Source organism: Platichthys flesus, chromosome 11, assembly GCF_949316205.1.
Source record: "Platichthys flesus chromosome 11, fPlaFle2.1, whole genome shotgun sequence".
In the NCBI taxonomy this organism is placed as follows: domain Eukaryota; kingdom Metazoa; phylum Chordata; class Actinopteri; order Pleuronectiformes; family Pleuronectidae; genus Platichthys; species Platichthys flesus.
The window spans coordinates 21,025,467-21,038,112 of record NC_084955.1 but is presented as its reverse complement, the minus strand read 5'-3'; the positions used below and the strand labels follow the sequence as shown (position 1 = coordinate 21,038,112).

At 41.6% G+C, this 12,646-nt stretch overlaps 1 protein-coding gene across 1 annotated transcript in view; it reads left to right on the top strand.

Moving 5' to 3' along the window:
• Positions 1 to 12,646, top strand: part of myom3 (myomesin 3) — a 47,384-nt gene that overhangs the window by 26,460 nt on the left and 8,278 nt on the right. Inside the window, exons 15-25 of the mRNA XM_062399208.1 lie at positions 108 to 291; positions 1,353 to 1,527; positions 1,665 to 1,786; positions 3,306 to 3,493; positions 6,736 to 6,862; positions 9,241 to 9,422; positions 9,633 to 9,747; positions 10,455 to 10,611; positions 11,213 to 11,319; positions 12,022 to 12,066; positions 12,357 to 12,493. Of these exons, the coding sequence (XP_062255192.1) occupies positions 108 to 291; positions 1,353 to 1,527; positions 1,665 to 1,786; positions 3,306 to 3,493; positions 6,736 to 6,862; positions 9,241 to 9,422; positions 9,633 to 9,747; positions 10,455 to 10,611; positions 11,213 to 11,319; positions 12,022 to 12,066; positions 12,357 to 12,493 (1,539 nt within the window). The remainder of the gene's footprint in view (positions 1 to 107; positions 292 to 1,352; positions 1,528 to 1,664; positions 1,787 to 3,305; positions 3,494 to 6,735; positions 6,863 to 9,240; positions 9,423 to 9,632; positions 9,748 to 10,454; positions 10,612 to 11,212; positions 11,320 to 12,021; positions 12,067 to 12,356; positions 12,494 to 12,646) is intronic.

Below are 12,646 nucleotides of genomic sequence, written 5' to 3'. Positions count from 1 at the left end.
GTTGAAGGATACTGAGTAATGAACGTGTCCTTGCAGGTAGAAGTTTCAAATCTTATTTGTGTTGATATTTCTTTTTCTACTTCATCTTAACGCTGTGCTGGGATCAGTCACTGGCAGGGAAGAGCAGCTGGGAGCTGGCCAGTCTGGACATGGTGGTCAACTCTCCCAGGTTCCCAGTGTTCGCCCTGGTCAAGGGGAAGCAGTACCGCTTCCGAGTGCGCTCCATCAACAAGTACGGAGTCAGTGACCCCTCGGAGCCCAGCGAGCCCATCTCTCTGGGAAAGCCACAAGGTGAGAGAGCTGTGTCGTGTTCCACCACCCACTTATTCCTTGACCCACTGTGTAGGACGCTCTTCCTTTTCTATTCCCGGTTTAGAGCCGTGACAATGTGGACATTTAAGCTGCTTTCAGACAAGCACAGGACTTTCTCTAGCTGGTCTCCCAGTGGAATCCTAGGAGAATCAGATGTGGGAAATTGGTTTGATGATGATTCTAACGCGCGACAGACGCAAAAATGAAAAATACTAAAGAAACCGAATATCTCCCAGTGAATTGTCAATTAGGACTGCATCTAACTGCACTTCGGAATTAAAGAATAAATTGTGTTTTCAACTGATCAATACTTGTTTTACATATCGATGTCGTAAAACGTCAATATGCTTCGGAGTTAATCAATCAATCAAATTTGATTTGTATAGCCCATATTCACAAATTACAATTCATCTCATAGGGCTTTAACAGGGTGTGACATCCTCTGTCCTTAACCCTCAGCAAGAGTCAGGACAAACTACTAAAAACCCTTTTAACAGGGTAAAAATAGGTAGAAACCTCAGAGAGAGCCCCATGTGAGGGATCCCTCTCCCAGGACGGACAGAAGTGCAATAGATGCCACGTGTAAGAGTGTATCCTTAACATTTAACAAAGAAGTCCAACACATTCCAATACTTCTTTAAACTGCAGATTATCTGTATTTCTCTGTGCTTTATCGTCTCAGATGAGTCTAATAACGTGAAGTAATTGTTTTTAGTGTAATTATATGTACTTTTATGAGTGAATACGTACCGATGAAAGTATTCTATAATACTTTGAGTGGTCAAAAACTCAAAAGAAATCTCTAAGGCTTATATTAGATATTTAATAATAGAAAACGTATTATTATAACTTTGTCCATTGTCTGACTCACTGAGCAGATCAGCTTTAAAACGTTGTCTAATGGAATCACAGGGTTCATTTGATCCAAGCATCTCATCTCTTGATCATATTTCAAAGTATGAATTCTGTATCATGGATGATTTTCATGGATCAACTTCTGCTTTCATATTTTTTTTTTTTTTTTATGTGATTCCCATCAGCGGTGCCAGCTCCCCCCCACTCTGTGATGGCCGTCAGAGACACAAACACTTCAGTGCTGCTCCAGTGGCAGGAGCCCAATGAGAAGCACGGCATTCTGGGATACTACCTGTACTACAGCGAAACTGGCCAACAGGACTGGAAGACTGTGAACAACAAGCCTCTCGCCACAACCAGGTAGCTGTGACAGAATGTTTGGGCCGCGGCTGCAGGAAGAATCGATAGTTCTTCTCTGAGTCTCTGTGGTCTAAATATGTCAACGCGTCAGGGTCAGCGTCTGCATGTGAATTCATCTCAATTCTCCCTCACCTCAGGTTTATCGTTGACGGTCTGAAGACTCGAGGAGAATATGTGTTTCGGGTGAAGTCTGTGAGCCAAGCAGGGAACAGCAACTATTCAGAGGAGTCTGAGCCCATCATCGTCAAATCGGCCATTTGTAAGTGCAGCTGCCGAACAAATACACAAAGCAGTGGACACAACATTTCATCTCCTGTCCCGACACGATTCAAGCATCTCAGACTCTCTATTCATTTGATGCTTTTACCAAATGAGCAGCATACGATTCTTCTAGTTGAAATGTGTTTAAATATTGAATCAATCAATTGATTTCAAATAAAACAAACGCAGCAAAAAAAAATTCAAAGACCCTTGTGACACCGATTCGTTTTAATTACATTCAAAGGCTGAACTGTTGGTTTTGACTGATTTGTTAAGTACACAAGTATGTTCTCTCAAAACCTCGAGAGCATGTGTGCCCTCCAAATTAAAAAAAGCATAATAAAACACTCAAAAGCATCACAGTGAGTCCTCCATGTTTTTCAGAGCGCTACAGTAAACAAAAAAGCATTTGTAGAAAAGGTTTTTATATTCCAAGGAGAAAAATATTCAGAAATGTATTCATATTTTTATTCACTAAAGCAAGAATATTTAAAATACTGGGACATATGTACATTTTCATTTATACACAGCACATTTAACTCTAACTGATACATTCAGATTTGTTTTTGGATTCACACCAGATTGCATTTTTTTTTATCAAGAACCATGAATTATTCATTCGGAAATTACTGACATTTATGGCAGATTTCTTATCTTGCACAGTAAGTTATTAAAAACAATTTCCTGTAACCACACCTTCGACCGGATCTACGCAAACAATGAATGGTCCCTTCAATTTGAATCTTTCATAGTTGGTTTAAAGCACAGACTGTAAATGAAGATGGACGAAATTACTGTTCCTCAAAACTGAAGCCGAGTCATCTTGATCGCCATCTAGTGGCTGACTGATGTGTTAGTGGATGGGACACGAACCAAACTAAAAAGTCAATATACACATCAAAACAAAAATATAGTTTCTGTCATTTTAGTTAGTTGCTATCACAGTGTTGCAAGTGCTAATTTTTCCAGTGAGATTTGCTTTAATTAGTTGTATAATTAGGTCATTATTAACAGCTGAGACTGACTTGTGATTGGTCGAGCGAGTCAGACTCCGACTCCAGATGACGTCAGAAGCATAAGATGGCTCCACCCATATCCAGGAAGTCTTAGCTTTATTAATATTATTTATTATTTAACGAGAGGAAGTGGATACCTGTCGTCCATCTTTATATACAGTCTATGGTTTGAAGCTTTGTGGTGGTGATCGTCCTCTTGAGGAGCTACTGAGCTGTACGTGTTCTCTGTAGCCTGCAGTACAGTACCATGATGATTTACTCGGGTTGCCGCTCACTGTCAGAATATTGTAACATCCTTTCTGCCATTTCTCTTTGTGAGGAACACATTTTCCTCAAACAGAATACGAGTTGAATAATTGCTTGGCAAAGAGAGTTGTGCATTTCCGAGTGAAGACAGAAGTTGTCAGGGAGTCAGTGCCATTTCTCAGTCTATTTAACAAGAACATGTTCCTGCTAAGACACTCATTTCTCTCTTTTTGTGAATCCCGCTGCTTGTTCCAGATGTTCCCTCCGCTCCCTCTGCCATCGCCCTGCTGCTGTGCACTGGATCGGAGATGGTGCTGGGTTGGAGGGCCCCCGCCTGTAACGGGGGAGATCGCATACGTGGCTATTACCTGGACCAGAGGGAACAGGGCATGACAACATGGAGAGAGGTCAACGTCAAGCCCGTCGAAGAGAGGAAGTTACAGGTCAGTAAAGCTCCAAGTTGTTACCGGTGCATCTTGTTTTTTAATCATCCATGTTTTGTCCAGACTGTAAACCTCAACAATTACTGGTTGGATTACCAGGAAAAGTGTGCACATAGATTCATGGTCCCCAGAGAATAAACCCTAAAGATTTGTGTCCACAGCTTTTCTCTTACTGCCACCATCAGGTTCTTATGTGTTGGCTTTCAGTCAAATATCTTGACAATGATTGCATGTAGTGGCACAGAACTGGTGTCAGACGTCCATGGATTTAGACAGAGACTGTACACACACATGGACGACCTGTCTCCACTTCCTCCCACGATCCAGAAATCGAGCTAAAGTACGTTGGGTATGGACGAAGCCATTTAGATCCATTAGAGTCTGTGCTGTAGTGATGGAGGGGGGGGGGGGGGTGGGTTGAGCCACGGTAGACAGGTCCCTTCAATACAAAAGCTTGACCAATCACAAGTCAGTCCCAGCTGTCAATCATGATGTTGAAACTTGTTTTTATAGCATCAATAACTAATAAATAACAAACTTAACCAAAAAAGATCTTCATTTGAAAAAGCATCAGTGTGATGAAATCTATATAAAATTAAAACTCAATTATTTTGATAATTTTGTAGAACTTTTTAGTTTGGACACTGACCCATCTGTTAACATGGAGGAGACCTATGTTGTGATCCCCAAATATTTCAACTCAAATTTTCTTTTAAAGTAATTTCTAATACAAGTAATCATAAGATAAAAATGATGGCTATGGCTGCAGTATCTTGCTGTCAGATTATATCCAATAAGTAATAAAACAGGCAGCCGTTTCCAGCTTCTGATGAAAATGTGATACGTTAATATAGAATTCCTAGGATCAACCAAGGTTGCTCTACACATCATTCCCATACGTTAATTATTTTTAATCTAATTACACTAATAACAGTTTTCTCCTATATTAAGCAGCTGAATTTAAAATTTGGCCAAAGCTCCCTCATGCACATTGGCTGTGTCACTAGGCAACACGCTGTGTCCATGGAGACCTGGAGGAAAGTTGAATCTATAACCTGACTTAGGCAGATTACAGGTCCTATGTAATTAGACACTGTGCCAACTCCTGGTTATTTTTAGCTGCTGGGAAAAACAAAGAGGAAGCCAATTAGACAGAAAACGACAGTGTCGCTGTGAATCAAAGTTAGAGGTGAAGACGACTCGAAACACCTTCGATGGAAGAAACCATTCCACTGAGGACACGCAGCGCCCCCTTTTGGGCTAAATGAGCGACATGAACAACCTAAGGAACCAGACCCTGGAGTAAAAGTACCATGAAAATACTGTAATCATGACACCATCTTTTACAAGTAAAGCTCCTTTATTTTGAGTAGCTTTGAAATGCATTGACTCACACTATATATATCTTAATACTGAATTTGTTCTTATAATTGCTTCATGTTGTTTGCCTCCCTTTCAATGAGCCACACAGTGGGAGGAAAGATGAAACAACTTCGATATCGTTTGAGAACTTTTTGTCTGATCTTGTCTTTTTGAGAAATTTTGGATGCTTCTGCCTCTTTGAGCCTCAAAAAGTTCTTTAACTCATAGATCTGAAAACACGACAAGCAATCCCAACTACAGGCTCATTAGTTGGGGGCACAAGAAAGACAAATTTGGAGAACAATGTGTTAAATCTACGTTTAGAAGCTCATCGCATGTTTTTTTTTTTTTTTATTGAAAGGGGTATTAAATCAATTAATGCTTTTTGATAGATATACTGGTTTTGAAAGAACAATCTTTTCCTCCGAAATGTACAAGGAGCTTAAAGCTGTACGCAATTATTAGTTTTTACTTTAATGTTATTTTTTATAAAACATTTTGAACTGCATTTTGTGTATCAAAGCTGCTGTATAAATATAATTTATTATTATCACTAATGCGCTTAGTTACTTTACAGCAATGTGAGAGTTTATGTAAATGATGCATGAGGATGATTGTGATTACAGTGGCTCACGTCTCCCTGAATGTGACCCTTGACCTAAGAGGCGGACATTTCACTGTGAGCTCAGAGGTCGACAACCAGATGATGAATGTGTCATATTCATCAAATGCAGCCTGTTCGCCATCTAGTGGATGAAAGCTGTACTTCAATCCACTTCTTAGGCCATGACAACTTCTGTCTCGTCTGCTCTGTATATTAATCTGATTACAGGGTTGTGCTTCTACCTGAATCTGTTTGGAGAAGCAGCTATAGATAATGATGGGGGTGGTTTTATGGGGGAAATTGGTTTTTAGATAGTGATTGCTATTGCTGTGAAATAAGCTCCCTCTGCTTGTATCAATTAGCCGCCGGGAGCGTTAGCAGAAGTTCACAACTGTTCACGGGCGAGATAAGGGCCTTAAAGTCTAAGAGGCTGTGAATAGGAAGATCAATGAACAGATCAATGAGGCTGAGTCCTCCTCTCTTCCCAAAGCAAAAGTGTCTCAGGGACTCGGCAGGAAAACGCTGAGGCAGCAGAAGCAGCAGAAGCAGCAGAGCTAATCCCACATGAAATGGCTGCTGGAGTCTGGAGTGTGTCTGTACCGGCAGCGTCTGCTCCTGTGTGATGTGACAGCTGATCCTCGTTCCACTCGGCAGCAGCGACGGTCTGACCTGAGTCGTTTGGATTCACACAAAGGAACATTATGGTATAAGCAGGATACAGAATGCTGCACATACTGTGTATTATCAAACAGTACTTCAAAAAGTATAAAGTACAGAAAGGAAAACGATTCCAGTCCGGATTTTACAGTGAAACCTGTTTTGTATTAGAATGGAGATGTTGTTGGTTCAATCCCTGCACTGTGTATCTGCAGAAGTGGCCTTTGCTAAGATGCTGATCTTCAAATTGCCCTTGGTGACTGTGATGGTCGTGTATGAAGTGCAGCATACAGCACTACTGTATGAATGTGTGTGTTTGAATGTGGCTTGTACTGTTAAGTGCTTTGAGTGGTGCACTGGAAATCTATGTAAATACAGTACATTAATTAAATAGCCTTGTCATTGATGGTGACACGCAGTGACAAACATCCACTAACACAATAACACACAAAAAAATAAAAATACCTGTACAACTGAGGTTTTTCCATTTCGTCAAATTATTTAATGGAAAATTGATATTTGAAAAGGATCAGATATAGAATTTAAACATTGAAACTTTGTCTTCAGCGTCACCAGGTTGTCCTGTTATTAATGTTTTGTCCCTGCTTTGTTTCCACAGGTGTGTAACCTGTCCAGTGGGCACTTGTACCAGTTCCGTGTGTTTGCAGCCAACAGGGCCGGTGTGGGGAAGCCCTCCGAGGCCAGTGAAGCTTTCCTGTGTGAGAAGTGGACAATGCCAGAGCCAGGTCAGCCTGAAACATCTGATATTTAGTTGTCGATCCCCCCCACAAGTCTTTTACAAAATAATAAGAAATTTAGAGTTAGAAAATAACTTGTGAAACCACTCTTCATTAAAAATAATCCAGAGCATACAGATATAATTACATACTGTTCACGAGATGTCACAAACTAATCTTCATATTGAATTAATTTGCTTCCAGACCTACTGTGAAACCAATATCACACATATCCTCTTGTTTAGAGATTAAAAGTGAGCACAGAGGAACCGTGAAGCTGAAAACATCCAAGCATCAATATGTAAAACATATTTTTGAATGTCGGAGGTCATTAACTTTGTAAATTACCAATTTTCTAATTAACTCGGAGCCTGTGTCACTACCATCCTACGAGAAAAAGGCTGCGAGTTCACACAACAAAAGCTTTATTGACCCGGGCCTGTAGAGGGAGAGTAATTGATTGCAGACCATCCATCAACTCCTGGAGGAGCTATTACCATTACCACCATTTTATGTTTATTTGAAACGACACCGTTAAAAGTGCATACGGTGGTTTCACGTGAAATTAGACTGGTCGATAAGAGGGGCCAAATTAAAAAATGGCTATTTGAATAAAGTGCCATTTAAGTGCAGAGTAGAGGCAGTGGTCAGCTGACCAGTGCACGATGCAGGAGCTGGAGTAATGGTGTCGAATTAGAAGTGGTTGGTGTCGGACATGTATGCTCTGGTATTACTGGGGTTAGTGGGAAGTGGATCTGCTGCTGAAATGTGGTCGAACCAAATAAAGAGTCAACAAGTGAAACTGCTCTGAAAGGTGGAAAACAAAAAAACAAGTTTTGAAACATAAGAACTATAATTTAACCTAATTTTAAATACAGTGGCATTTACATTGATCTAGCGCAAAACAAATAATAATGAATTCTTTTTTTTTTTCATGAGGTGAAATATATACATTTTGTAATTCTGTCAGTGTAGCTTTATTATTAAAGATTTCAAAAATCTATGGATTAATATGATATTTATCATGATCATGTGAAATGTTTATCAGTCCCATAAAGATGAACCATCTTTGACTTTATTTGGACATCAAAAAGTAATATTCAATATTTCATCCAGAAGTCATAACTCGCTAGTCTGTAAACTAATTTCAATCAGAGGTCCGTCATATAGGAGCATTACCACCAGCATCACTGGACTGGTGTGGAATTCAATAATAGATAATGGGATACTAAAAGGGGTGCGACTATTCCAGGACCTTTTACATATTTTTTACTCAGGCACTGGTTTCTTTTTTACTCCTCATACACTTGATATTTCTCTCCTTCACTTATTGTTTCACTTTGTTGTTTTTATTCCTTGTTATATTGTGATTATGGAGCAGATTCCTGGCACAAGAATCTCCTTAGGGATTAATAAAGTTCTGTCTCATCTCATCTGTAAGAAGCTGTAGAGGCAAAATCCTGGGCCAAGGAAACCCACCGCTCACGACTGCTCATTAAGATCAATGCTTCAGGAAAGACTTTGCTCCGAAACAAACTTCTGGACTCTGGACTTTTCAAGCCAGGAGGGTTATTGCACTATATTGGAAGAGGGTGGATACTTCATCATTGGGGATGTGGAGAGCTTGGGTTGTATTGGACCAGCAGAAAGACTTTGTTTAACTCTGGAAATGTCGGATGTACCTGAGGAGATTGTAATGAATATAAGGAAATAACTTAATTTATTTATAAAACACTAGTATTGGTATGTGGACGTGTAATATCTGGACATTTCTTGTCTAAATGTTGTTGAAGCACAACATCAAACCTGAAGGTGACTCCTCGCCCTTTTCTTTCTCTTCTCTCACCTGCACTATTTAGTTAGAATATCAACCTTACACAATAAAAGTTTAGGCATCATAAATTAATACAAACACAGAATCACAAATACAACTACACACACACACACACACACAAACCGATTCTGCCTCAGACTTGGTCCAGTGTGCAGTGGCTCGGTCCACAGTCGTGCTCGTATCAGCCTCCTGTGACATTAATATTGAAAATGGAGAGAGGCCACTTTTAAAGCACAGCTCATTAATCTTGGCAAATGGGCTTTCCTCTGTGCCATTAATAATTTAAAAGTGACTGAAAATCATTAAGCAAATTAACTACTATGTGCCGGCATGGAGTCAGGAGGGGTAGATTAAAGCAAAGTCACTGTACTGCTCTGGACTCAGCTTGTGTTCCTTCTTTTGTTTCTGCTGCCACTTCCCAACGTGACCTAAAGGTCGTATGTGGTCGGTTTAGATTCAGGATCAATATGTTGCTGGTCCTTGTTCCTGTGATCTCCAGAGCAAACACACTGACCCGGAGAGTTTGGTCGTGACCCTTGCTCTTCTCCCTCAGGTTGCCCGTACGACCTGCAGGTCAGGGAGGTGAGAGATGACTCCCTGGTGCTGCTGTGGGAGGCGCCGCTGTACGAAGGACGAGGCCCCGTCACTGGCTATTTACTGGAATCCAGTCAGGGTGACCAATCAGACGAGTGGACGACTTTAAATGACGAACTTATCACTGACACAAAGTTCAAGGTGAGTGGAACTGTAATAATGTTTTGGTGTAAGATGAGATTTACCTGATCTATAATAACAACAAATGTCCGTTTTAAGTGGGAGTATATTATTATGTTAGTGAAACTCATTTTGCAGAAGCTGGCAGTGCTACATCCCTTCAGGTTATAAGGTTTTGAATAATCCAAAGGAATTTTGCACATGACCAGTAAATGTTTGATGTGTTCCCAGGTGACTGATCTTCAGGCAGGGCAGACTTTCCGTTTCCGTGTATCTGCTGTTAATGAGGCTGGGATGGGCCAAGCATCCCTGCCCTCTGTGCCAGTCACAGCTCAGACCAAACCAGGTCAGCCATCATGGTTCACACATATACAAGCATATTAAAAATAATATAAATCCCCCCCCCCCCCCCCCCCCGAGGCACGTTGGTGTTGCTGGACCTTCAGAAACAATATGAAATAATGAGAAAATCTAAAGATTGATATCGCTCTCATGTCTTAAATATGAAGCTGGGCCAAGGAAATGATTAGCTTAGCATAAAGACTGGAAACAGGGGGAAACTGCTAGCCTGACTCTGTCCTAAGCCTCCAGCTTCATATGACATTAGGGTGGCGTCGATCCTTTTGTGTTCTTATCATCGAGAGCAGAAAAAAGCAGATGTCTTAAAATGCTGAACTAATCCTTTTGAATTCTCTTTTGAATTCAGTTTAATGCAGTTATCAATAATACAGATGTTGCATTTACACCACAGAGCACGTGCAAGATGTATCCAACCAATCCATGCAATATTGATTAACTTTTTGTTCGGATACATTTAAAAAATAAATGAACGTGAAGACGCAGCTTTCCAGATTTGCAGCGCATGCAAATAGCAAGAAAAATAAATTAAGTTTAAATAAAGATGAGAGCATAATCAGGATAAGTTCACTTAAATTAAAACATTTATAGAGGACATTAAATATAAAGGACACAGAAAAATGTGCAAGGTATACATTTTTCATCACAGGTTTTCTTCCTCTGTATATTTGCTGTGATCACATTCCCCCTCCTCAGGCACTAAAGACATCGAGATTGGCGTGGACGACGATGGTTTCATATTTTTGGGCTACGAGGCCGAGGAGGTGGACGAGGAGAGCGAGGTCCTCTGGAGCAGAAACTACACGGAGCCTGTTGACCCCGACAGAGCCCAAACAGAAACCACCAAGAACAAGTAGGTCGACCACGCGCTGCACGTTCTCTTTCCTGTGATCAGGTGGATCTGTGACGGGGGTCAGCGGGCGGGGAAGGTTCACTCAAGCTGTGAGGGAGGTGCTTGTCTGGTGTCAGTCTCTGTGGAGCCTTTTAAACTCGTCTCTCTCCCACGGCGTCTTTGTGCTTTTCACCCTCAAAGTGCCAGCTCCTGTTTTTGCAGCTGCACTGACCCACGTCTCAAAACGTTTCAAACCAACCAGGAAACGAGGATGGACAAAATAGTATCACACAAACCTAGTTACACCTCTACAGAATAACTTTAAATAAAGAGGCTTTGTTAATTGAACTAACTAGGATTCCCTCCGAATGTCGGCCTCTTTGGATAATCCAGTTTCCGAGCTTGAGGAAAAGCTGCTTTGCCACCTCTCACATCTCATTTAATGCATGTAGGAGAGAAATTATTCAAATTTTATGTTCAGTCGGCTGTGAGGTGTAAGGTCAAAGCTGTTGGGACAGGAAGCACTGTGACATGTGACGGCCGGCGGCACAAAGCAGCACCCGCCTCAGCCTTTACCGCAGGTTGGATAAACACAAAGATAAAGATGTTTCTCATCCGTCAGATCAGTCCTCACCTTCAACGACCCCTCTGAGGAGGATCTGGGTCTGTACACCGTGGAGACGAGCGACAACCCCGACCTGTCGTCCAGCTACGACTTCACTGCGGAAGGTAAGAATCCGTTTTGTCCAATTTCTGATTTTAACTCAAGCAAAATACAGTTCAGATCTGTTGTTTAAGAGAAGCAGGACACATTTTCCACCCATCCACTGGAGGAGCCAATCAGAGCTGACTTTGTACAGGTCACCTGCTTATTGCAGGGCTGACATATAGAAGCAAACAACCAATCATGTTCAAAGTCACACCTTCAGGCAATTAAGAGTCTCAAATGAATCTGAGTTCCGTCTGTTTGGACCACGGGAGGAAGCTGGGGAAAAAGCAAACTCCAAACAGAAAGACCCGGGTTGAACTTTCTGCTGTGAGGTGGCAGTGATTGGAAACTGGGTGAAAGAGCATAGGGGGGAGACCCAGAAGTCAAACCAGTGACCTTCTGCTAAAGCCATTTGCACCCATGTGTTATGAGCCTCAACCATTCGGCGCTATCAGGTCACACTCAGGACTTTTAATTTGAAGGGTTATCAAGCTTTTCTCTCAAGCAAATAATCATCCCCCTCACAGTCACTTCCTCAAGGTCGCGTCCGACCTCCAGCGAGGCCCGTTTTCAATCAACTCTCCAGCTTAGCAGCTTTACAAACAGAGCTACATGAGCCGCTGATCTACTCGCTGCTACTTTAACCGTGGGTATTACAATATGTGATCAAAGTTTAATCAGAGTGATTAACCTTCCGCTGCTGTTGTACTTTTTTTTCACAGACCTTGATCGACTCAAAGAACTCAGCTGGCAGGTCAGAAACCCACGTAGGTACCACAGAGATGCTTCATGTGTGATTGAAGAGGTCTCACGCTTTTATCAGCTGCTAACAGAGTCTGTTTTTATCAGGAGATTCGTTAGACATCCTACAAATGGTCTCAGTGCATCGATTTACAGTATTGATTTAGAAATACAATACTCATGTAACACAACAGCAAACAGAACAGCAGGACTGGGACTCGTCAGGAGTCGTGAAGTATTCTTCATTGATTTTAATGATTTTCTAATTAATTCAGCTTAGCCTCTAATACCCTGTGTTTGATTTCCCCTCTGGCAGTGATAGGTCTGAAGTCGGGCTGGCAGGTGGAGGTTTCTGAGGAAGGGGCCGTTCGTCTCTGGCTGCAGACGGAGAGTCTGAGTGACGCCGCCGAGCTCCGTCTCATCTTCAATGACCATGAAATCTCCAGCACTCCGGTAAGAGCCCGTCCCACAGGCTGTCCTGTGGAGACGGCGGCTCACAGAGTCGAGCGTGTCCCACAGCCCGTCACAGCCGAGGGTCTGATCCTCACTCTTACTAAAAAAGCTTCATTCTGCAAAGTATTTGGGATGAAAGCATATACACAAACA